Source organism: Anomaloglossus baeobatrachus, chromosome 11, assembly GCF_048569485.1.
Source record: "Anomaloglossus baeobatrachus isolate aAnoBae1 chromosome 11, aAnoBae1.hap1, whole genome shotgun sequence".
Lineage (NCBI taxonomy): Eukaryota > Metazoa > Chordata > Amphibia > Anura > Aromobatidae > Anomaloglossus > Anomaloglossus baeobatrachus.
Window position 1 is genome coordinate 183,015,778 of NC_134363.1, and position 23,622 is coordinate 183,039,399.

The 23,622-nt window shown below is 43.2% G+C and overlaps 1 protein-coding gene across 6 annotated transcripts in view; it reads left to right on the forward strand.

Annotated features, from left to right (window-relative positions):
* CASZ1 (castor zinc finger 1) overlaps window positions 1-23,622 on the forward strand; it is a 263,998-nt gene that overhangs the window by 224,810 nt on the left and 15,566 nt on the right. For 4 of the 6 annotated variants that reach the window (XM_075328030.1, XM_075328033.1, XM_075328029.1 and 1 more), the window contains 5 exons: window positions 12,427-12,948; window positions 18,182-19,052; window positions 20,516-20,578; window positions 20,873-20,963; window positions 21,071-21,235. In XM_075328030.1, coding sequence (XP_075184145.1) covers window positions 12,427-12,948; window positions 18,182-19,052; window positions 20,516-20,578; window positions 20,873-20,963; window positions 21,071-21,235 — 1,712 coding nt within the window. Of the gene's footprint in view, window positions 1-8,463; window positions 8,534-12,426; window positions 12,949-18,181; window positions 19,053-20,515; window positions 20,579-20,872; window positions 20,964-21,070; window positions 21,236-23,622 lie in introns of those variants that run through there. The other 2 variants (XM_075328031.1, XM_075328032.1) reach the window with 2 other exon arrangements.

Below are 23,622 nucleotides of genomic sequence, written 5' to 3' on the forward strand. Positions count from 1 at the left end.
TTTATGTTGAACTTCCATTTTTTTTAGAATGAAAAGGTCAAATTTAGAACAATACAGATGTAAGAAGTGGGATCAGATGACAGCGGAAAAGGAAAAGATGAAATTTAAGGGTTTTTTTACGATTATGGAAGTATCGAGTAGCAGGGCAAACTTGCTGTCCTATAATAGAAATGAATGGAAATCCGCCGGTTAGCTCTTTCTTCATCTTTCTATTCTCCTCCGTCATGTGAGCTCGTTTTTCCTTAAAAACTGATATGGTTCAGAGAGAAGTAAAGAAGCAGAAAGAATGACAGACACTTGTACTTCCTATATCTGTACTTAAGTGCCTGGAAAATGTTGTATATTTACTAAATTAGATTAACAAAGTATCAAATAGAAAAAAAAAATTGTATGTGTAGACGGTGTTGTGTGTCTGTGTGACGAGCGGTGCGCTGTGTGCAGCACTTGTATAGCGGTTGTGTTTGTGAGATGCCCTAGCAGGCAGGCAGCGCTGAGCTGGCTGTACATTGATTTGTGTGCATGGTGCAGCTGCCGACCTCTATTGAGGAACAAACATAATCAGCACTGACGCAAATTAGATGGTTATTCGTTTTGAAAATTGACAGAAAAACAATAAAAAAGATGAAATGCTCCCAAATCAATAGATATAATGAAATTCAAATAATCCGAGAGATGAGGTCTCCATGGCAACTGATAATGTGGAAAAGAAAACAATTTAATAAAGGACAGACACACTTTGCAAACAGATTGGCGAAGGGGGGGGTGGGGGGTGGTTACTGTGTCTTCGTGAAGGATCACTGTCCGTCCCAAGGACGGCTGCAATAATTAAGAGGGCCTTTCGGTCCAGAAAGTGCAGATTCAGGTTTTAATACACAAAATTATTTCAGGAGCAGTGAATCGGAAAGTCGTTTGTTTTGACCTTCCAGTGAGGCCTGCAGCAGGGCATGGCGGAGACGCCAGGGCTGGAAGGGCTGAGTTATGGCATATTTGTGTTTTTATAGAGCTGAGGGGAGGGGGAGAGGTTAAACAGTATTTACAGCTCACTTGTTTTCAGAAGGAGAGAGAAATCGAGTTTATGGAAGAAAAAAATGCACACGTTGGATTGATTATTCTCTTTCTATTCTATTGCGAGGAAATTGGGATGGAGGGGACATTATTTTTTTTAGGGATTGAAGCATGTGTGGCTGGTTGGGGCAATGGGATGGGGTGGCAAGCTCTGTAATTTGTTTACAAAGGAGTACATTTATTTATTTTACTCTTAAATAGTGCCACTGACTTCACAGCGCTTTAGCCATCATCATCATCATCATCACTGTCCCCAATCTAAATTCCCCATCATGTCTTTGAAGTGTGGGAGGAAACTGGAGAGGAAATCCAGGGAGAACATACAAACTCCGTGGGGCTAATTTATAAAACATAGTGCAAAGTAACGAGATGGCAGAAAGAATAATGAAGATTGTTTGGTAGTAAGATTTCTTTTCATTCCTATACCTATAGGGTCCTAATGTTGTATAATCACAAGCACCGATTCTGACATCCATGTGAGATGACGTGTGGTGCACCTGACGTGTGTATTACAAAATCACAATAGTAAAGGTGCTTTCAGGCGGGCCGATGGTGGCCCATGTCCATCGTTGCTCGATAACTTGTCTGGTTACAATGGTTGGCGAATCTGGAAACAGAACAATCGTTAACACGATCAGTCTGGCCACAAGCCGCATCAATTCCTCAGCAGTTGCGTATAAAAATAAAACATTCTGCCGATACCGATTATTTTCCTGCCGGAATAAACTATCCAGCCACCAGTACAAGTGTTTTTCACGTTTGTCAAGTGATCGCCAGCATGGTGAAATAAACACTTGTTTACTGATTATCAAGCGGTCTAATTCCACCTGACTGAGTGAAGATATGTTTTTCATTGCTTGGCAATTTCATCCTCTTGGTCATGACTTTCTTTTGCAAGTTGGTAAGGCTGTGTTCATGTGTTACGGCTTTTGGGCACAATTCAGGTAGAACCTCAACATTTTTGCCACATTTTAAGAAAATCATTAATAAATAATGTGTTGGCAACCCCCCCCCCCCGCAATGTATGAATCCAGCCTAATGTATGCATTGAAAATATAACTCTTAATGTTTTGATGCTAAAGATTTTTACAACATACACACCTGATGTCCATGTGCCAGAATTACATCTTACACAACTCTTGATGCTCAGGTTATTGGTAAGACCGCTTTCACACTGCGTTATAACCTACGTTTACTGGTTCGTCAGAGCTTCCGTCCAAACTCCCCCCCCCCCCCCCCCGCAAAATGGGTGTCGGACGCATGCGCCAACAGGACCATTGACTATAATGGTGCAGGCGCAGTCACTATGTGCTCTCCCTTGCACCATTTTCGGGCGTATACGCTTTCTGCAGGCGGACACCCAGACATAGTCTAATACTAATAGTGGTGGAAATTTTCCTTTTAATATCTAGTCTTTGGGCAAGCTTGGATATTGCAAGTTTACAATGTACTACTAACCTCACTGATTATACACACTCTCAAGTTTCTTCATCTATATTTTTTATGAGAGGAGACCATTCTCACTTGGATCAGTAGACCACCTACTGTATTTTTCGGTTTATAAGACACACCATTTTAGAGAAAGAAAAAAAAGGGGGGGGGGGGCAGTCTTATAATCTGGTGGTGTCTTACCTGGGGGGAGGTCTTCAGAAGCAGTGGTGGAGCAGGGACATAGGAGGAAGGGGCGGTAGTGGAGTAGGGCAATGCTGCGGGCATCCCAGATCCTTGCTGCATGCGCTGTGAGGCAGGCAACATCCAGAAGCTGTTGGCAGTGCGGGCTTCAAAGAAATGACGCCCGGAGTCTGCGCATGAGCAGCTTGAGCTATTGGCTCAATGACAAGCCGAGATCTCATCTGCGCACACACCACCTCCTTGCGGCATTATACTTACGTCTGCTGCTGGGAGATCAGTGGGCCGAGGCGGTGTGTGAGCACATGAGATCTTGAGCCGAGAGCTCAATCTGCGCACGCGCTGACTCCGGGCGCCATTATGATCACACAAAAGATAAAAAGTGCTTGTAGTGTAAGGACAGGCCATCAATATAATAAATGCATGCATGAACCAATCACCAGCCAGTACATGTAAAAGTACAGATACAAAGTCCTAATAGTGCATCGTGGATATGTAAAAATTATAGAAAGGACCAGATTCTAAAGAAAAGTTAGGAAAGGAAAAGTGAAGAGTTAGATTAGTGAGGTGGTAGGCCATATTAAACAAGTCAAGAGCAACTTAAAACTTTAGATACTGAGAAAGTAACCTGATTGTCAGGGATAGTTCATTCCAGAGCGCTGGTGCAGTGCGAACCAACAGTAGTTTAGAGGATTATAGAGATATATATATATCTAAATATATATATATATATATATATATATATATATATATATATATATATATATATATATATATCTATCTATTATAGTATTGGATTATAGAGGATGTTCGTATTGGGTCATTAGATTACTGTGGATAGACAAGCGTAATAGGGTCTTGCCCAAAAAAAACAGAGAAGAGCTCAAGAAGGCTGGTTGCTCACATTGTGCGGTTGTGTGACACAACCAGTAATACAAATGTAGTGCAGCTGCCACAGAGTCCACGTGCCCTAAGGCCACACATGAACTACCGGAAACAGAATAAAATCATGGAAGAACAACTGCGATGCTGCAGACAAATGTAGATCCAATTCACCAGATGTGTGGAAGGTGCTTTACTTCTAGAAATTATCCGCTGTATGGATCTACAATTGTCTGCAGAATTGCGGTTCTGGTTCCAGTACTTCTGGTATTAGGTCATTAGCAAAATGCAGATTAGACAGAAATGAAGGAGGCAATGTTGGGCGGTGCAGAAGTACGGAGAGCTTTGTGGGTGAGGGTGTTATGGTAGTATTGTACTCTGTAGCATATGGGCAACCAGTGCAATGACTGGCACAGGGTGGAGGCCTCAGTGTAAAGCCAGGGCAAAAATCTGAGTTTAGCTGTTGCATTCAGGATGGATTGGAAAGGAGGCATTAGTAAGTGGGAGACAGATTTGTAGAGTTACAATAGTCCAGATGAGAATAAATCTGAGCAAGTTTTTGCATTGTCAAAGGTAAGTTAAGATTGAGTTTTGAAGATGTTTTTCCAATACAGGCGACATGAGTACACAAGTCATCAAACATAGGGAGTAAAGGAAAGACCCAAGTCACATAAAACCCCCAAACAGCCAACGTGCTGCTTGGAAGTTATGGTGTTACCAGCCATTGAAATGGCAACATCAGCATTAGGTAGGTGAGTAAAGCGAGGAAACACTAGAAATTCAGTTTTGAAAAGATTCAGTTCCAGATAGAGGGAGGACATGATGTTAGGGACAGCAAGTCACGGAATTGTGTAGTAATGCGGGGATGAGGTCTGTAGATGTGTATAATTGGATGTAATTAGTAAAAAGATGGTACCAGACACCAAATCTGCTTATGGTTTGTCCAATAGGGGTGGTAGAACTGAACCTTGAGGAAACCCAAGGGGAAGAAGAGCCAGCAAATGATAGACTGACGAAGGGGTCAGAGGTAGGAGAAAGTACCGAGAGGTACAGTACAGACCAAAAGTTTGGACACCCCTCATTCAAAGAGTTTTCTTTATTTTCATGACTCTAAAAATTGTAGATTCACATTGAAGGCATCAAAACTATGAATGAAAACATGGAATGAAATACTTAGTGTGAAACAACTGAAAATATGTCTTATATTCTAGGTTCTTAAAAGTAGCCACTTTTGCTTTGATTACTGCTTTGCACACTCTTGGCATTCTCTTGATGAGCTTCAAGAGGTAGTCACCGTAAATCTCATCTCGATTGGGTTCAGGTCTGGTGACTGTGGAGACCAGGTCATCTGGCGTAGCACCCCATCACTCTCCTTCTTAGTCAAATAGCCCTTACACAGGCTGGAGGTGTGTTTGGGGTCATTGTCCTGTTGAAAAATAAATGATGATCCAACTAACGCAAACCGGATGGAATAGCACGCCGCTGCAAGATGCTGTGGTAGCCATGCTGGTTCAGTATGCCTTCAATTTTGAATAAATCCCCAACAGTGTCACCAGCAAAGCCCCCCCCACACCATCACACCTCCTCCTCAATGCTTTACGGTGGGAACCAGGCATTTAGAGTCCATCCATTCACCTTTTCTACAAAGACATGGTGGTTTGATCCAGAGATCTCAAATTTGGACTCATCAGACCAAAGCACAGATTTCCACTGGTCTAATGTCCATTCCTTGTGTTCTTTAGCCCAAACAAGTCTCTTCTGCTTGTTGCCTGTCCTTAGCAGTGGTTTCCTAGCAGCTATTTTACCATGAAGGCTGCTGCACAAAGTCTCCTCTTAACAGTTGTTCTAGAGATGAGAAGGTGTGTCCAAACTTTTGGTCTTTACTGTACATTAAAATATGCTTCATGAAATGAATACCATATCGTATGGAAGTATAATACGGTGGCACATGAAGTACCCAAGGATCCATGACATGGCACTATATTGAACTCTGGGATTTGCTGTATTTTCCATATGCGTGAAACTCAAGACCGGGATTTCCATTTTCATATTCCAAGTAATAGCTACAGGGTTTCCCAATTAAAAAATAAATGGTTATTTTCTTCAATAGAATTGCATAAGAAAAGCCGATAATATTCTGTAAATCATAGTCACAACTACATGTTTGAGAGCATCCACTGTAAATGAAACCCTACCTAGGTCTACATCACAACTGCCACTTCCTATAAAATAAAAATAAAATAAAAAAATAGTTATTAGCTATATAATTTGTCATATTAAATGTTGTCTGGCCAATGTACATGGCTCCAGCACTTTGTATTGTAATACATGGACCTCAGCCTCCACGACTCATGCATTGTGCTGGCTTCATCTGTAGAAGAGGATACATCTTTAGGAAGAATTATATGCTCATCTTTCTTAAGCAGCATTCACACTGAATAAAATGTTTAGAAGTCTCGCCAAGGGGTAACTTTATTTCCTACCAGGGAGTTCAGAGACACACAGACAGAGCTATAAAGCAAAGTACAGGGAGCTGACAGCCGGCCCTGCATTAGAAAACCTATAATTCAACAAGGATGCCTGGTCCGACCCCCTTTCTTTCCGCGCCATGATTTACAGATAGAACAAGGGAGGGGGGTTCATTTCTCTGTCCTAGCCTTTCTCTACTAGTTCAATTGGCAGATTATGAGGGCAGAAATATGGAAGAAGGGAAAAAAAAAGATATGTACACAGTAACCTGGATAAAAAACAAGAAAAGACCAAGCCTGCACTGGAGGGGACTGAGTCGTGCTATAACGCCTGGTAGTGCACTGTGGGTCACCACTGCCAATAGAGAAATCTTTTGAGTGTAGTGTCTCTAATTTGGTCTTGCTAGAAATGAACAACGTAAATGGTTGAATGAGGCTTCCTAGATTATGAGGCTATGTTCACACAGGGCTTTTTTGTAAATTTTTTGCTGCCTTTTTTAGCTGCAGATTTGCCTTGGTTTTATGCAAATCCATGCTAATAAAAAGCTACTTTTTACAGTCCCAGCAAAGTCTATGAAATTTATGAAATCTCACACACACACACACACACACACACACACCAGGTTTTTTTTCCTGACTGTTTTGTCAAATACCTGCATTTTTGGTTAGGTTTTTAAAGAATCAGCATGTCAATTCTTTGCTGCAGATTTGCTGCGTTTTTTCATTGATACAACCCATTTTGTAGAAAAAAAAAAGCAGCAAATCCACACCAAATCTGCCGCAAAAACACCACTATAAAAACGCATGAAAAACGCACCAAAAACGCAGATGACTCAAATGAGATTTCCTGCCACAAGATCAGGTTTTGGTCAGGAAAAAAACTTACCAAAAAAAGCCCTGTGTGAACATAGCCTAACACAGATAAGCCACAAAAAGGTGATTTCAGTTGGTCAAATTCTGGGGTGTGTCGCATGGAGAGGGGAGGGGGAATGGGAGGGATAGTGTTTACAAGTAATGTTTGTAACAAGTTATCAAGGAATGCTGAAGGGGGGTAGCGGAGACTGAATAATGGAAATATACATTGACGAAGAAGGGGAAGGAGCAAATTTGATGACCGTGACAAATATTTGATCGATAAATTGTAGAGACTATGTTATTTGATATTTTGATTTGTTGACCCTTATTTTCTTCATTCTGTACCCTATTTTACCATTACAAGAAAAGAAATAAAAAATTTGGTTTAAAAAAAAAAAAAAAAAAAAAAGGTGATTTCAGTCAGCAGCCTTGGACACAAGGATAGTGGCTATACATATCCTATGAACTACTCGGGTGCCAGGCGTAATAATGGGATCTCACCGTTTTTAAGCCATGTTCACATGAACAATTTTTGCACCATTTTTTTTCTGCAACCAAAACCTGCTTTCTTTGTAGTAAAAGATGCGGGTTTCGGTGCGGGGTTTTTTTTTTTTGTGTGTGCAGATTACCTAGAGTACAGGTTTAATAAAGTTCATTTTATTCACTAAAAAAGAGGCAAAAACTGTTTGCTGCCTTTTTTTTTTACAGTGTTTGTTAACTTACACTTTGTGATAAAATTGACCTGCAGCAGATTTCAAAATCACTGCGGCTCTTAAATTCTGTCAATAAATAAACCAAACAAGCGTGTCCATAAAATTTCTGAAATATCCGAGCTTTTGCTGTAACCGCTGCGTATGAACATTGCCTTACAGATCAATACTGGTTACTATGATTGTAAATTTCCGGTAAAGGCTTTCCATCTCTACGTTACACTGTCACAGGCCCGGACCCTCCATGATGCATTGTGGGAGTTACCGCAGCACCGAGGATGCTTCAGGACGGCCGCCAAAGATTTAATATTTGTTTGAAATGAGAAACGATTCTCAAATGAATTTGGAGAGCTCTGGAATTAATGTCACCTCCCTTTCAATTTCTGATGCCTGCTGATTTGAATATTTATAAATATCAGTAAATTATTTATTGGGGCAATCTGCCGTACCATTTAACAATTGCAGTTAACACTTTGCTTACTGCAGCTGCATATGTAATTGAGTGTCTCTGTATGTACAAATCTTAATGGCATCCTGCACTTTCTGAGTTACGTTGAAGGGTTCGCTTGACCCTTCATTATTAGGGGATTGTATTTACAGCACTTCTCTAATATATTGTGGGCCTGTATGCTTTTGGTCAATGTAGAATCCATCCTAGTAGTCGTAGGCTCTCCTATATTACTTATCAGCTATTGCTTTTTATCTATTAAATGACTGGCTTATTTTTTAAGCTTGATATCTGTTTTTGGTGTTGTGGTTTTTATACAGCTAAAGAAATCTGCAACATCACCTGTTACTACAGCACATGATGGCCGTCAATATGTTGTGTTTGGTGACTTGGTTGTCATCCCTGGGGGTCACTGGCACAATGAGATGAAGGTGACAAGTTCCACTTTGTGCCAGCGATATAAGTGATGCTCATGGGTGAGTTATCTATACTGCAGAGACAGTCCGTTCATCAGATGCAAGCAATTAAGTTTATCTAATGAAAATACACAGGATTAATATTTCATCTGGCCATTTGGAAGATGTGGAACTAACAAGCTATATGAATATGTGAATGACAGCCAGGAATACATGCCCCTCCATTTAAAGACCAGGCCAAACACTGAGGCCTTTCAGATACATTTCAGGTGGCACAATACAAGGTAGAGATTTAATCAAGGGCTTACAGATTTAAAAAAAATAGTATTTTGGATGAGGTATCCTCATAGATACACACGTGGCGCAGTACATGAACATAGTGAATTCACTACTTGGATTTTGTCTTGATTTCATTATTTCAAGATGGTTGTCTGGATCATTTTACTGCATGTCAGCAGTTTACAGTGTGAGTATGCTTCTATCAGAAAATAATCCACAATACAAGCAAAAAAAAAAAAATAAAATGAAATTTCATTGCATCACATTCACTGAAACTCCTACTGTTCTGTAAGCGTAAATCTGTCAAGGACACGAGCAGGGGACAGCGCACGTCCAAGGTCATTTCCTGAACTAAAAGCAATAATGTGTTTTATTGATAATCTGGATGGTAGAATGTGCTCTATATTGTGCAATGTGTTTCATTCATACCGCCTTTATATTAGTGTTTGAGACCACGTCTGCGTGGTCTGTGTGTGACTTTAAATTTTTCCCTTTTTTGCTTCTATGTTTTGATTTTGTTACACAACAACTGCAGAGAATTCTAATGGATGTTACATAAAGATAATATGGATGATCCATATCTACTGAGAATTATTGTAATGGGTTGTGCGAGAATATAGATCATATGGTCTAGTTGTATGTGTACAGTATTGCAGGATTCAAAGAGTGATGAGCTCCAATGCCAGACGTAACGTATGAGCAGAATTGGCACTTGTCAAGTTGGTCTTAATCAGACCTTTAAATATATTGGATGGTAGTCAAATTAGATGGTAAAACTGCAGTCAGTTTCTGCGGAATAATAAAAAAAAACACAACAAACCTTCCAAGAATCGGCAAGGCAAATTGTCTATAAAGTGCTACAACTTGGTTTATCAAGTTCACCAATTAAGAAATTAAGAGCCTAATCAGACCCTAAAAATTACAAGCTTGTGGCTTTTTTCAAGATCCGGCCTGGTTCACACTTTTGGTGCATTATTATTATTTTTTTTAATATAATTAAGAGACAGGTTGTAATCCACTAGTGGCATGTGTCGTCCTAATCTCAGGTAGCCGTGGATTCTTCCGTGGATACAGGCCTTTCCTCTGCATATCCTCACTATTTGCAGGCCCATGAGGCAATTAAACTGCGCTGGCATTGTTCTAAGAGGAAGTTGTGTATGTAAATAAAGTAGCTGGTGAGTTTGTGCTGGGAAAAAGATGAAAACGTTCAGTTTGACAGGCCGGTTTTATGAATGTCTTCCTTATATTGATGTAAAATAAAAGAATTTTTGTTTGGGCAAAATGAAATAAAGCGGGATGTTTATTTTAACAGAGCAATAACATGCTCAGCTCGTTCATCCAGTGTGAGGGCAGCCAACCAATTAACCATTACTAGCCCACTGTACTAATCGCTTATAAACATTAATTTCTCACTTATTAACCATGTGTTACCTACTCAAAATGGTTTCCAGTAGGAATACTCTGAGTCGCATGTAGCATCTTCTCTGTTGTATAAACAGGCTTCCCATTTGGTATTGATATTTTTCTGGCCACATTTGTCTTCCTATCCCCATGGAAGATCCTAGCCGGACTCGTGCACCCTCCAGATTCAGTGCAGCGCAGCCTCCAGGATCTGTCAGGAGCCGGGCAGGACCCGTCCTGGCGGATTCACTGCACCTCTCACCTCCTGTTAGCTCTCGGCTTCCAGGTTAGACGATTATGGTCCTTGGAGAAGTGTATAGGGAGCTAAGGTATCGCCATGTATTTCTAGAGAGATGCTTCTCTTATGGCATCAATGCTGTGTTACCTGGCAAAAGACAAGCAGCTTAACTCACTAAGTAATAAATAAGTACATAGTAAAACCAGGCTTTTTTCATGCTGTGTCTGCAGTGTGTGTTCCAGGAGTATTTCCAGACTGAAACCTTTTGCTGTATATTCATTGGATTCTGCCTTACATATGCTTCAATTGTAAATAAAAAGTATGCATCATATAGTTTCTAGGTGTCTCTATATGAAACATACTGCTGCATTATTTCATACACTGAGACCCCAACTTTTTTACTGGATATATGAAAGCAAAGAGGACACACTTTTGGCCTCCATTTGGTGAATGCAGACCTATGAATCCATTGTACGCGCGTCCTGGGAGATTCCTGATGCATATGGTAAATGTCCATTGCAAACAGTTTAAAAAGTGCTAAAAAGGTGGATTGAAGATTCAGTAACCTTTCTCACTTTTCCAGACTAATGCAAAAAAAACCAAAAACCTTAGCATTCACTATAAATCGCCTAGACAAATACAATGTTCTTTTCAAACTCAAAATGACCTCGAACGAGCGTTGGTTACCAAATACAACCACAAATACAGCAACACTAGCTAAGTGTTAAAGCACCTAAAGGTCCCGTTACACATAGCGACGTACCAGCGATCTGACCTGGATGGGATCGCTGGAATGTCGCTACATGTTCGCTGTTGAGCTGTCAGCCAGGCAGATCTCCACAGCGACCCGTGTAGCGACGGCTCCCTGCACACTCAGACCCGGCACTCGTTGGTCTCCCGCCATCAAACGCGCCAATGCGTACTGCACAGCGGGAGACCAACGAGCAAAAAGTGGTCCTGATCGTTTTGTCACGATCAGCAACCCCGCAGCAGGGGCCCGCTCACTGCTGCTTGTCACACACAGCGATATCGCTGGCGAGGTCGCTGATACGTCACAAAACCTGTAATGTTTCAGCGATCTCGCTATGTGTGACGGGGGCTTTACTCTTGTATTATATCCCCACAGTTACACTGATATAGTGAGTAAACCTATTGTATGTGAACAATGTCTCAATATACAATACTAAAAGTACATATATAAATGGAGGATGTATATGCAGTCACCTGCATGGCTATGTGGGTCAGGGGTCCTGCATTGTTGGCAGATAAAAACTTCCTCAGTAATGTCACGTTCCTTTGGCCATATTGTATTGCTGTAGATTCTGTCCCCCGAAACCTAAGAATCTACAATACCCAGTAAAACATTATCAACTGGCTAATAAGTCAAATGCAAGCTGAATTATTTGCAGACTGGGAGCTGCACACTTTAGTGCTCCTGATAACTTTTCTATTTACTGATGTAATTCCCAAAACTTATTTTTTTGAAGATATTTAGTAAAAAAAATAATTGCACATGACCGAGGATAATAACAAAGAAGATGGATGCTGTTGAGAGGCCACAGTAAGCCAAGAGCCACTCAGCCTTGCAAGGCACCTTTAGCACTTTACTTATTGTATATTTTGCATTATTTTTCTCTTATGCCAAAAATGCACCAAAGAAGCTGATGGGCCAAATGCTGCTTCTGCAGAGGCTTCCCAGTATTATACAATGGATGGATGTAGTCATTCTAAATATTTGCACTGAAAACACAGCCATGGTTATAAAAGAAAAAAGTAACAATTTTAAATCTATTGTAAATAATTGTATCGATAAAAATGAACACTGGCGTATATGGCCTTACCCTGGCGTCAACCAAAAACAAGCTGTCCCAAATCAATTACAACAGCAGTTTTCCCTTTCAGTAGTACTTGGTCTGCTGTTGCTCGGAGCACAATAGTAATGGTGTAGTGTAGTAGTAGTGTGTGTTCATGCCGAAGTATTGTTAGCCGTTTTTATGTTGTATAACAAGTCATTTATTGTATTGTTCCTCTACAGCTGAAAGAAGTGTGTGCACTGACGGAACCTCAGGAAAGCCGAAGATGGCCGCCAAACGGAAAGGCGGCCTGAAACTAAATGCAATCTGTGCCAAACTGAGCCGGCAAGTTGGATCAGAACAGGGATCAGACACAGGAGATACTGAAGTTGCACCTCTAGAAAACAACGAAAGAGATGGAGAACAGAAACGAAAAGTGGATCCCACGGAAGAAGCTGGCACTGATCAAAGAAGTGCTGAAGAAGATAAGCGACGTCGAGAGGTGATAGAAAAATGGGTCAATGGGGAATACACTGATGAACCCAATGAAAGATCGAACAAAGACTGCAAAAGAATAGGACTGTCAGAGCTTCCCCCTGAGGGGGTCTATATGGTGCAGCCTAAAGGGTGCAGTGATGATGAAGACAATGCTGAGGAGTCCAGAGCCTCTCAAAAGAGTAGATTCCTGGAAGAGAAAGAATCAGGCAGGACAGTCTCCAAGGATGCAGAAGCACCTGCAAAACCAACTTCAGGCGCACCCTCAGGTAAGAGATTGCACAATAATAATGCTACCTATATTATACAGTCATAATTAGTGGAGATAAATAAAAAAATATGTTTCATTCTACAATTCAAGCAGAAGTTGACTTCTATTTTGTATTCTTAAGGGCCTTTGACACAGGTCAATAAGCAGCTGTAGGAACATCCCTGTGTTTAGAAGTCATGTGTATGTATTAGGAGTGCAGTAATATCGGTCGCCATCTTCTGCCATTTTCAGCTTACTCCGGACCTTTCCAACACCAAGTGGCTGCATTTGTGACTTGCTGGATCACATAATGTCTCGGGTGGAGCAACGGTTACTTTCTCAATGTAAGGCTAAGTTCACAAAAGTTCATCTTTTGCGGCGTTTTTGAGATGACAAAGATGCACCAAAATGCATACATTTCCTTCTCCCAGCAAAGTCTATGAGATTTCGATTTTGCTGTCAACACTGGGCATCTTTTGTTGTCTGCCTTTTTCAAGATGCAGCATGTCAATTCTTTTTGCGTTTTTGAGCCCTCCAGTCGATAGATTTGACTTAAAAAAAAAACAAAACGCATTGGGCAAAATGCATTTTTGCGGCATTTTAAGATGAACTCAAGATGCACTGACAAAAAAGATGCAGCGTGTGAACATAGCCTAAGGCGGGTTTTGCACACTACGACATCGCAGGTGCGATGTCGGTGGGGTCAAATCGAATGTGACGCACATCCGGTGTCTCAGTCAATATCTTAGTGTGCAAATCCTTTTTGATACGATAACGACGCTTTTGCGCTCGTAAATCGTATCATCGGTGTAGGGTCCGACATTTCCATAATTTCGCTGCAGTGACAGGTACGATGTTGTTCCTCGTTCCTGCGGCAGCACACATCGCTGTGTGAGAAGCCGCAGGAGCGAGGAACATCTCCTACCTGCATCCCGGCTGCAATGTGGAAGGTCGTAGGTGGGCGGGATGTTTACATCCTGCTCATCTCCGCCCCTCCGCTGCTATTGGCCGCCTGCCGTGTGATTGTCGCTGTGACGCCGCTCGACCCGCCCCCTTAGGAAGGAGGCGGGTTGCTGGCCAGAGCGACGTCGCAGGGCAGATGAGTGCATGTGAAGCTGGCGTAGCGATAATGTTCGCTACGCCAGCAATCACAAGATAGCGCTGCTGCGACAGGGGCGGGGACTATCGCGCTTGACATCGCAGCATCGGCTTGCGATGTCGCAGCGTGCAAAGTACCCCTTAGTCTATAAGACTCTAGCCATGTTCTGAAGACTTACATGGAGAAAATGTAAAAAGTGACTTCAGTGTCACAAAAGTTGACACGTGTTGCTGGAGCCCCGCTGAATGGCAGAAGATGACTAATAGAGAGTATATTACTATACTTATTACATACCGTATATACACGATTGCGAACAAAGGGAGAAATCAAACTAAATCACCAAAGTGCTCCTTTAAACATAAGCACCAGTCAAACAGCAAGCTACATAATTAATGCATCTGATCACATCTCTTATGCAGTTATGATAATATTTTGTCGTCAGCACATCCAACAATGTTATATATAATAGGACGAAACAATGTTGTTAACTCTATGGGAAGAGTGAGGAAACAAACAGACCGTTGTTCACATGAAATAATTACAACATGTAAACGAGCACCAACCGACTTGTTACATCGTCGATCAATGCTGGTTTCAGGCAATTTCTCTGCATTTATAGAAAGAGGATTTAAAAACATAACATTTCTTTAATGTAGTGTAGGGATGATGGTAAGTACGATTAGTGGGTGAATCTGGAATGGATAAAAATGAATACAAGTGAAATGGGCAAGTTTAAACATTTTACCAAGAACTGATATTATTTACCGTAACAACAGTTTCATCACATTTATATTAAGTGGAGGATACAATTTTCCCTCATATGAATGTAATAATTTGTAAATCTGTGTCACCCTGCCCTTCAGCTATCATAGAGGGTCTCTAATAATGTCCCTGCACTGGTTTTACTGACCATGAAGCATTTGTTCTTCAATGTGACAGACAGGAGCGAGCTTGTAATCCCTGTCTATATATCTTTGTGTGAGTGTTTAGGCGGTCAGACTGTTGGCTTGGCTGTCTGCTGGTTGGCTGCGAGTGGCAGTGCTAGGCTCATAATTATGCATGAAGATATAAACAGAGCTGTTTAATTATCCTTCACCACATCAGTGACAAAGTAATTAACAAACATTGTGAGATCAATGGGAAGATGTGTGACCTTCAACAGACGCCCATAGGAAAGCATTTCCCTCTATGGGACAAGGTGACTTCGCTCATTGTGTGCACAGATAGTGGCATAAACACACAAAAGACTGCAGGAGCGCGGTACACACAGCCACTACTAGTCAGATCTTGGATCAAGAAAGATTCCTCTGTCTTTACTGTTTTCTTTCCAAATATAGCCGTCAAGCGCTATTTTTATCTGAGTCCTGTGTCCCCTGACATCCAACCAAGGGGCACTGGGGAAGCTTTATCTGCACAATATACCAAGAGATGTGGAGACCTTTTTTTTTTAACTGCTTTTATAATCACATATTTTAAGATAATGTTGGTAATTTTTTAATGTGATCTTAAGATGCATTTACATTGTACGATTCCTAAGAATGCTTGTTGTACAATAATTTTGCAGTTTAAAAAGGTTGCTCTGATCACCCAACATCTGAGCAAAGCACTTGTTTGTCGGTGGAAATGGTCTTTTGGTTTGGACAAAAGACCCTCGTTCTCTGCCGCGCATTGCCTACAGAGGACAACGGCAGCCGACATGCACTGAACGATCCGTCACTGATCATTCACTTCACACCTGAAGCTGAGTCGGCCTGCTTTTTTAACGATAATTTTTTTTTTGTTTTATTAATTTTGCAATTAATCAGCTACAAAAACAAATTTTAGAAATACAGACAAAAGAAGAAAAAAAATAACACACAGGGGTAAGCCTGTTTATACAGGTTATTAAATGACCAGCAAACATGTTGGCAGTCATTTTACAACTACATTTGTAAGAGCTGTGACACTATAAATAAACTGCATCTTCCACGTTCCAGTGAACTGCAGACTGTTTTCTTAGCTGATTAGGTTTTCTTCATCATTTGCTCCATTTCTGTGGTTTTGCTCCAATATAAGAGCAGAATAACAAAAAAAAAAATGACAGTCATAGGATGGATCCCAATGTTGAGACAAATGGTGCCCAATGAGCCCTGTGGACTATATGGAGGTGTCTATGGTTTCCATCCTGGTGGTCTTACTTTTGCAGAGTGTAGTGTGACATGATCTCCTATATGTTTGGTATGTAATTAAAGTGAACCTGTCAGGTGCAATATTCACCCAGAACCACAAACAGTTCTGGGTACATATTGCTAATCCCTTCTTAACTGTCCCAGCATCTAGTAAAAGTATTTCTAAAGATCCTTTATGATATGCTAATGAGCGCAGGTACTTGTCTCAAGGGCATTAGTTTCCCCCAACTAGTCCACCCTCTTAGCATGTTAGCACGCCCACAGGGGTGTGCTAACAATTCTATTCAATGCCCATTACCCAACGTCATCAGCGGTGACGTGCGTACCTGTGTCCGTTGTCACCGCTTCAGAAGCTGGCTTTAGGGTCAGTGCGCATGATAAGTCCTTGAACTTCTGGTCATGCGCACTAGACCTCTCTAACGCCGGGAGGCGTACACCCAGCTTCATAGTGCGCATGGCCGAAATTGCAGGAACTTCTGATTATGCGCACTGACCATAAAGCCAGCTTCTGAAGCGGTGAAAATGGACACAGGTACTCATGTCACCGCTGATGATGCTGGGAAATAGGCATTGAATAGCATGTTAGCACACCCCTGTGGGCGTGCTAACATGCTAAGAGGGGAAACGAATGCCCTTGCAACTAGTCTGTGCGCTCATTAGCATATCATAAAGGATCTTTAGAAATACTTTTTCTCTTTATCTGTGCTACTATATACAGGGACAGTTGTTAAGCAGGAATTAGAAATATGCACCCAGAACTGCTCGTGGTTCTGGGTGCATATTCCATCTGACAGGTTCCCTCTAAATCTGCGTCAAATTGAACATCACCTTATCCAGAATTTATCTCTGTCATGATCAATAGCTTAACGTTTTGTGAACCAGAGAGTGGAATTTCAATAATTCTCCTTTTGAACTGCATCATTTTTGGGGGTAAAAGAGTGCAAATTTAAGAAACTTGTATTTTATTCTGACATATAATATTAATCATATATGTGCTATTATATAAATCATCTCATCTCCCAGTTAACTTTACTCCACATGAAAAAAAGATTTGTGAACTAAAATACACATTCAGTATATGATGAGCCATTTTCTATCCTGAACAAAACTAGATTTTCGATGAGCAAAAATAGGTCGCAAAGTCCACAAATCAGAAGAGGCACAGAGGATGCCGCAGGTAGACCAGAGCACTGCGACCCTCATACTAGCAACCATGGACTATTGACTTTGCCGCTCTACTAGGGTTCTGCAAATGTTTTTGCTCGACTTTACTAGATTACCGTCTACAGATCAAACGCAGGACCTTTTATTTGCTTGTTGGTTACGCACAGGTAAAAGTTTCTACATCTAACATCAAACCTACAATTAGTTTCAAGCTTGTATTAGAGGGTGTAGGGTTCGGAGAATGAGTGCCACAGGATGAATGTCCCCCAACTCTTACCCTAGTTTAATGAAAGTCCACGATCTACAGGACAACACAACCAATAAAACTCGAGTTTTATATTTATTGATGTGTTTTATGGAATCAGAAATATGCAAACCTAGGTTTTTCTATTAAAAAAAAAAAAAGTGTAAAACCAAGCTTATGTTAGGAATGATGACATTTTGTGCAGAATCAATACTCAGACGCACATTACCCAGGAAACATATATTAGAGATTTTCACACATTTTGACAGATAAGACTTGGCTCCACTTCCAGTAAAATGACTCTCTTTCCTATTAGGCCAAGATGGGAGAGCAGAGACATTTATGAAAACTTTGTTTAATGTACTGAAAAGCCGTCGTACAGAACATTCAGGGAATTGATTTTCTTGCCATTGATGAACTCCTTTTTATTTTAGCAGTATTAATTACTTTTTTTTTTTTGTAGAAATTAATTTAAAAGTCATAAAACCTAGCGAGTAAGCCAGATGCATGTGCTAGGCAAGGATAGATCAAGGCTGTGTTCTCCGTGAAACTGAACATTTCATTTTTATGCACACAGGAGAAGCATCCTCGTTGAGAGATTATGCAGCCAACACTATGAGTGAATTTCTGGGGATGTTCGGGTACACACAACCCAACGTGAGAGATGAGCTTGCAAAGAAGATTAGCTTCGAGAAGATGAATGCTGCTACCTCAGAGCCAACATCTGCTGAAGACCCCCTCAGCAAAAGAGCCAGGTTTTCCAAATATGAGGAGTACATCCGAAAACTGAAAGCTGGAGAAAACCTGTCTTGGCCTGCCCATGTTGTAAAACCTGAGGAGATCAACTCCAAAACTGTACAGAGCAAAGAGAGTGCAACAACTTTGCAACCAACGCCGCAGCCAACACCGCAGCCAACGCCGCAGCCCCTAAGTACCAGAGGCCCAGGACATGAGGCAATCATTTTACAAGAACCTAAAACTACTGTTTTGCCTCTGACAACAGCTGGTGGCTCTCAAATGCAAGGCCTTATGTCTCGATCTTCCAAATATGACTTTTTTATTCAGAAATTAAAAACTGGAGAGTCTTTACGGCCACAAAATGGAAACACCTACAAAAAACCCTCCAAATACGACCTGGAGAATGTAAAGTATCTTCATCTTTTTAAGCCAGGTGAAGGGAACCAAGATATGGGAGGATCCATTGCTTTTAAAACCGGAAAAGTTGGGCGTCCTTCCAAGTATGATGTGCGCAATATTCAAAAACTCACTCCACTGAAAGCTGCAGCGGTTGTCCCCAGTATATCTAATGCTCCTCTCACAAGCACTCCTACCACCCCTGTGCCCGCGTCTGAGCAACCAGTCACATTGCCTTTCAACACTCCAGAATATCTAAAGTCAACCTTCTCAAAGACAGACTCCATCACTACAGGAACAGTCTCCACTGTTAAGTAAGTACCCGCTGTCTGACGCCATCCCAGGTGTGCTTACATTGCTGATATATACCGTATTTTTCGCTTTATAAGATGCACTTTTCCTCCCAAAAATTTGGGAGGAAAATGGGGGGTGCGTCTTATAATCCGAATATAGCGGTACCTGGGTGTATTGTCTGTGCGGAGATCGGGTGGCCGGGTGCCTGTGTGCAAGCGGACGGGTACCTGTGCTTGCGTGCGGTGGCAGCCGGGTGCTGTGTGCGGGCGGCAGTCGGGTGCCCGTGCGGGTGTCAGCCGGGTCCTGTGTGCGGGCGGCAGCCGGGTGCTGTGTGCGGGCGGCAGTCGGGTGCCCGTGCGGGTGTCAGCCGGGTCCTGTGTGCAGGCGGCAGCCGGGTTCTGTGTGCGGGCGGCAGCCGGCTGCCACCCTCACACAGGCACCCGCACGCAAGCACAGGTACCCAGCCGCTTGCACACAGGGTGGGCGGGCAGCCTCCTGGCTGCCACTCTGTGCGTGCGGCTGTGCAGCAAGTTACCCAGTTTACCCGCGGTCCCAGTTTCAAATGATGGCGCCGGGAGCGAGCTCGTGCGCAGATGGAGCTCTTGCATGAGAGCTCCATCTGCGCACGCGCTGCCCCTTGGATGAGAGCTCCATCTGCGCATGTGCCGCTCCAGGCGCCATCATTTGAACCGGGACCGCGGACACTGGGACACTCACTGCACCGGCCTGCTGCACGACTCACCCACCGCCGCCACCACCACGGTGTCCCGCGGCTCCTGCCACCCCGGACGCCACCGCGCCTGCCACCACCGCACCTGCAACCACGGACGCCACCGCACCTGCCACCACGGACCCCGCTGCCACTGATCCGCCGCACCTGCCAGCACAACCTCTGCCTCCTGTGACCCCGCTTCACCACCACTGCTGCCCCCCTCCAGTAAGAGAGCATCGGAGTATAAGACGGACCCCATTTTTCTTTTTTTTACCTTTTTTTATGTCTAAATTTGGGGTGCGTCTTATAAAGCGAAAAATACGGTAGCTCAACCTTGCTGACATTAATAGAGCAGAACTCAAGCCATCATTCAGGTTGTGTAGGCAGGAGAGGCGTAGAAGATAGGACATGAAGCTTACATGGGTCTAAAAGTAGGAAGTGTGCCCTAAGATATTGAAGAGGTTCAGGATGTGAAGGGGCAAAAATAAAAAAAATAATTCTTTGCAGCATTTATTATATGATGATGATAGAAATGGTGATTAATAGTTTTGTATACAGGTAAATAGGATCACTTCAGGCAGGTTAAATGTATGAGTGGGGGTGCCTGGCGCAGCAAAGGGGTTGGGGGGGGGTGTCTAGATTATGGATCTCAAGGGTTAAAGTAATTTGGGTGTGGATTACTAACATCCTGATCCGGGAGTGTGGCATGAGACGGAGCTGGATAGGGAGCTAAGTGGACTCTAACCAGCTCTGGCCTGTCTTTCTCACCAGGAATGGACTACCCCCAGACAAGCCCCCTGAAGATGTAAATATTTACCAGAAATACATTTCCAGGTAGGAGTGGTTTGTATGGAGAGGAGAATGTTGCTGACTGTCTGTAGGACCATATGACATAAGCCCATGTGCCCATCTTCACCAACATCCAAAGTAAAATTCTGGAGTCAGCAAGACAGCATACCCAGAATGTGTCTTCTGTGTGTATGTGTGCATTCTCATAGAAGATATACATCACAATCGTAGTACAAGCAGCTATTTAACTGTTTGTGATTAGTCTCCCAGCCCTTTAGGAGTGTTTTACTTAATTTGCATACTTTACACCTTTTCACTCTTGGTATGCTTTTCTTGTAGATTTTCAGGCAGCCAACACTGTGGTCATATTCACTGTGCGTATCAGTATCGGGAGCACTACCACTGCCTGGACCCCGAGTGTAACTACCAGGTAAAATCACCCTTCCATTGCCTCTGCCCTTTAGTTAAAATGTAAAGTAAGTACAGTGGGCAGTATTTGTACATACGTGTGACGGTTTCCTTGTGTTCTTTGCTCAGAGATTTACAAGTAAGCAAGATGTTATTCGTCATTACAATATGCACAAGAAACGAGACAACTCTCTGCAACATGGATTTATGCGTTTCAGTCCTTTAGATGATTGCAGTGTCTATTATCATGGATGCCATTTAAATGGCAAAAGCACACACTACCACTGCATGCAGGTAAGCCTCGGGGCAGGTGGAGACAAAACACTGTAAAAAAAAAAAATGCATAAAAGGGGTTTTCTCATTCTATATAGTCAACTTTTTTTTGTATATAATATATATATACACACACACACACACACACACACACACACACACTTTGTATTAATTCCTTCACATTTTCAACAACCTTGCAGCTAGTGTATAAAAAATATCCTGGAGATGCTGAAAACCTGTATAAACCACAGCCACTACATCAGCCCTCCACACTAAACAGCCTGAATGGCATTACACAACATGTATCACCTTCTCTGATACATTGTAGCAAATGGAATCTGAAGAGGTTGATTAATTTAGCGCACATAGGATTGTACACACCTTTGAGCAGTATCCTAAACTTTTTAACTTTTAAAACGCAGAGGGGTAGATTTTCTGACACTGGTGAATCACACACCAATCTTAGGGTACTTTCACACTTGCGTTCAGCGGAGTCCGTCACTATGGAGAATAGCGCAGTCCGTTAACGCACTGCGCTATTCTCCATAGACTTGTATGGATGACGCACTGTAACGCAAGTGTTAGCGTTGCATTCGCCGGACGACACAGCGTCGTTATTTTGACGCTGCGTCGGGCGGCAGGAACGCAGCATGTAACTTTTTTTGAGCAGCTGAATCCTTTGGATTTCACAGCGCATGCTCTCTCTGGCTCCCTGCACCCGTAACCAGGGTACACATCGGGTAACCAAGGAACCCTGGTTACGTGTGCCGGGAGCCCGACACTTCCCTGCTCGGCTCCGCCCCCTCCCGCACTCCGTATGTATACACACACACACACACACACACACAAAATCGCACACACACACACATTCACCTGTCCCCCAGCGATGCAGTCCCCGCGGCACTGACGTCCTCAGCCATGGCCCCGCTCGGCTCCACCCACTTCGCACTCCGCCCCCCGCACACATTGTCAGCAACCGAACGATTAGCTGATCACCCGGCGGCCAGCTACTGTGAGTGATCGGCTGATCACCCGGCGGCCGGTTACTGTGAATGATCGGCTGATCACCCGGCGGCCGGTTACTGTGAATGATCGGCTGATCACCCGGCGGCCGGCTACTGTGAGTGATCGGCTGATCACCCGGGGGCCGGCTACTGTGAGTGATCGGCTGATCGTTCACAATAGTCTGCCGACGGTAAAACTGTAAAAAAAAAAAAAAATATGACATCAACTCATGCAAAACTGAGCTATAGTGATGCCAATCCCTGGTGTAATATTATGCTAGACCCCACTTTCTTCCATCACTTTTGAAAAGTGACGGGGAAACACAAAATCAAAGTCCTTAAAATTTCTGTTCAAATGTGGCTTCTGCAAAAAGACTGCACCAGAAAGTCTATGATAAATTCCTCCAGACCTTGTTACACAAGAATTAATCTTTATTTACATAAATATGAAAACTCCCTTTAATAATAGTGATATTGGCTACATTCACATTCTGCCAGAACGGCAGTGTTAGGCTACTTTCACACTTGCGTTGAACGGTATCCGTTGCATTGCGTTGTGTAACGGATGCAACGGATGTGTTGCATATAGTGACACAACGGATGCAACGGATGCTGCAAAACAACGCAATTCGTTTTGATTTTTTTTTTTTTTTTTTCCCGGTTTTACCAGCGGCAGACTATAGTGAACGATCAGCTGATCGTTCCCTGCAGCCGGCCGCTGGGTGATCAGCTGATTGCTCCCAGTAGCCGGCCGCCGGGTGATCAGCTGATCGCTCCCGGCTGCCGGGTGATCAGCTGATCGCTCCCTGCAGCCGGCTGCCGGGTGATCAGCTGATCGCTCCCTGCAGCCGGCCGCCGGGTGATCAGCTGATCGCTCCCTGCAGCCGGCCGCCGGGTGATCAGCTGATCGCTCCCTGCAGCCGGCCGCCGGGTGATCAGCTGATCGCTCCCTGCAGCCGGCCGCCGGGTGATCAGCTGATCGCTCCCTGCAGCCGGCCGCCGGGTGATCAGCTGATCGCTCCCTGCAGCCGGCCGCCGGGTGATCAGCTGATCGCTGTCACTTGCCGGCGCCCGGGCATGCCGGCGGGCGGGCGCTCAGCTGAGCGCTGTGACTTGCCGGCGGCCGGGCATGCTGGTGGCCGGTCATTCAGCTGAGCGCTGTCGCTTGCCGGCAGCCGGGCGCTCAGCTGAACGTTCGGCCACCGCGAGCCAAAATAAAGTTTGATTTAAAAAAAAAAAAAAAAAAAAAAAAAAAGAGCATGCGCAGTGAAATCCAGAGGATTCCGCTGCTCAAAATAACGTTACATGCTGCGTTGCTCCCGCTGGGCGGAAGCAACGGAGCGTCGCCCAGCGGAAGCAACGCAGCTCCTTTTGGTACAATCCGTCACCCATACAAGTCTATGG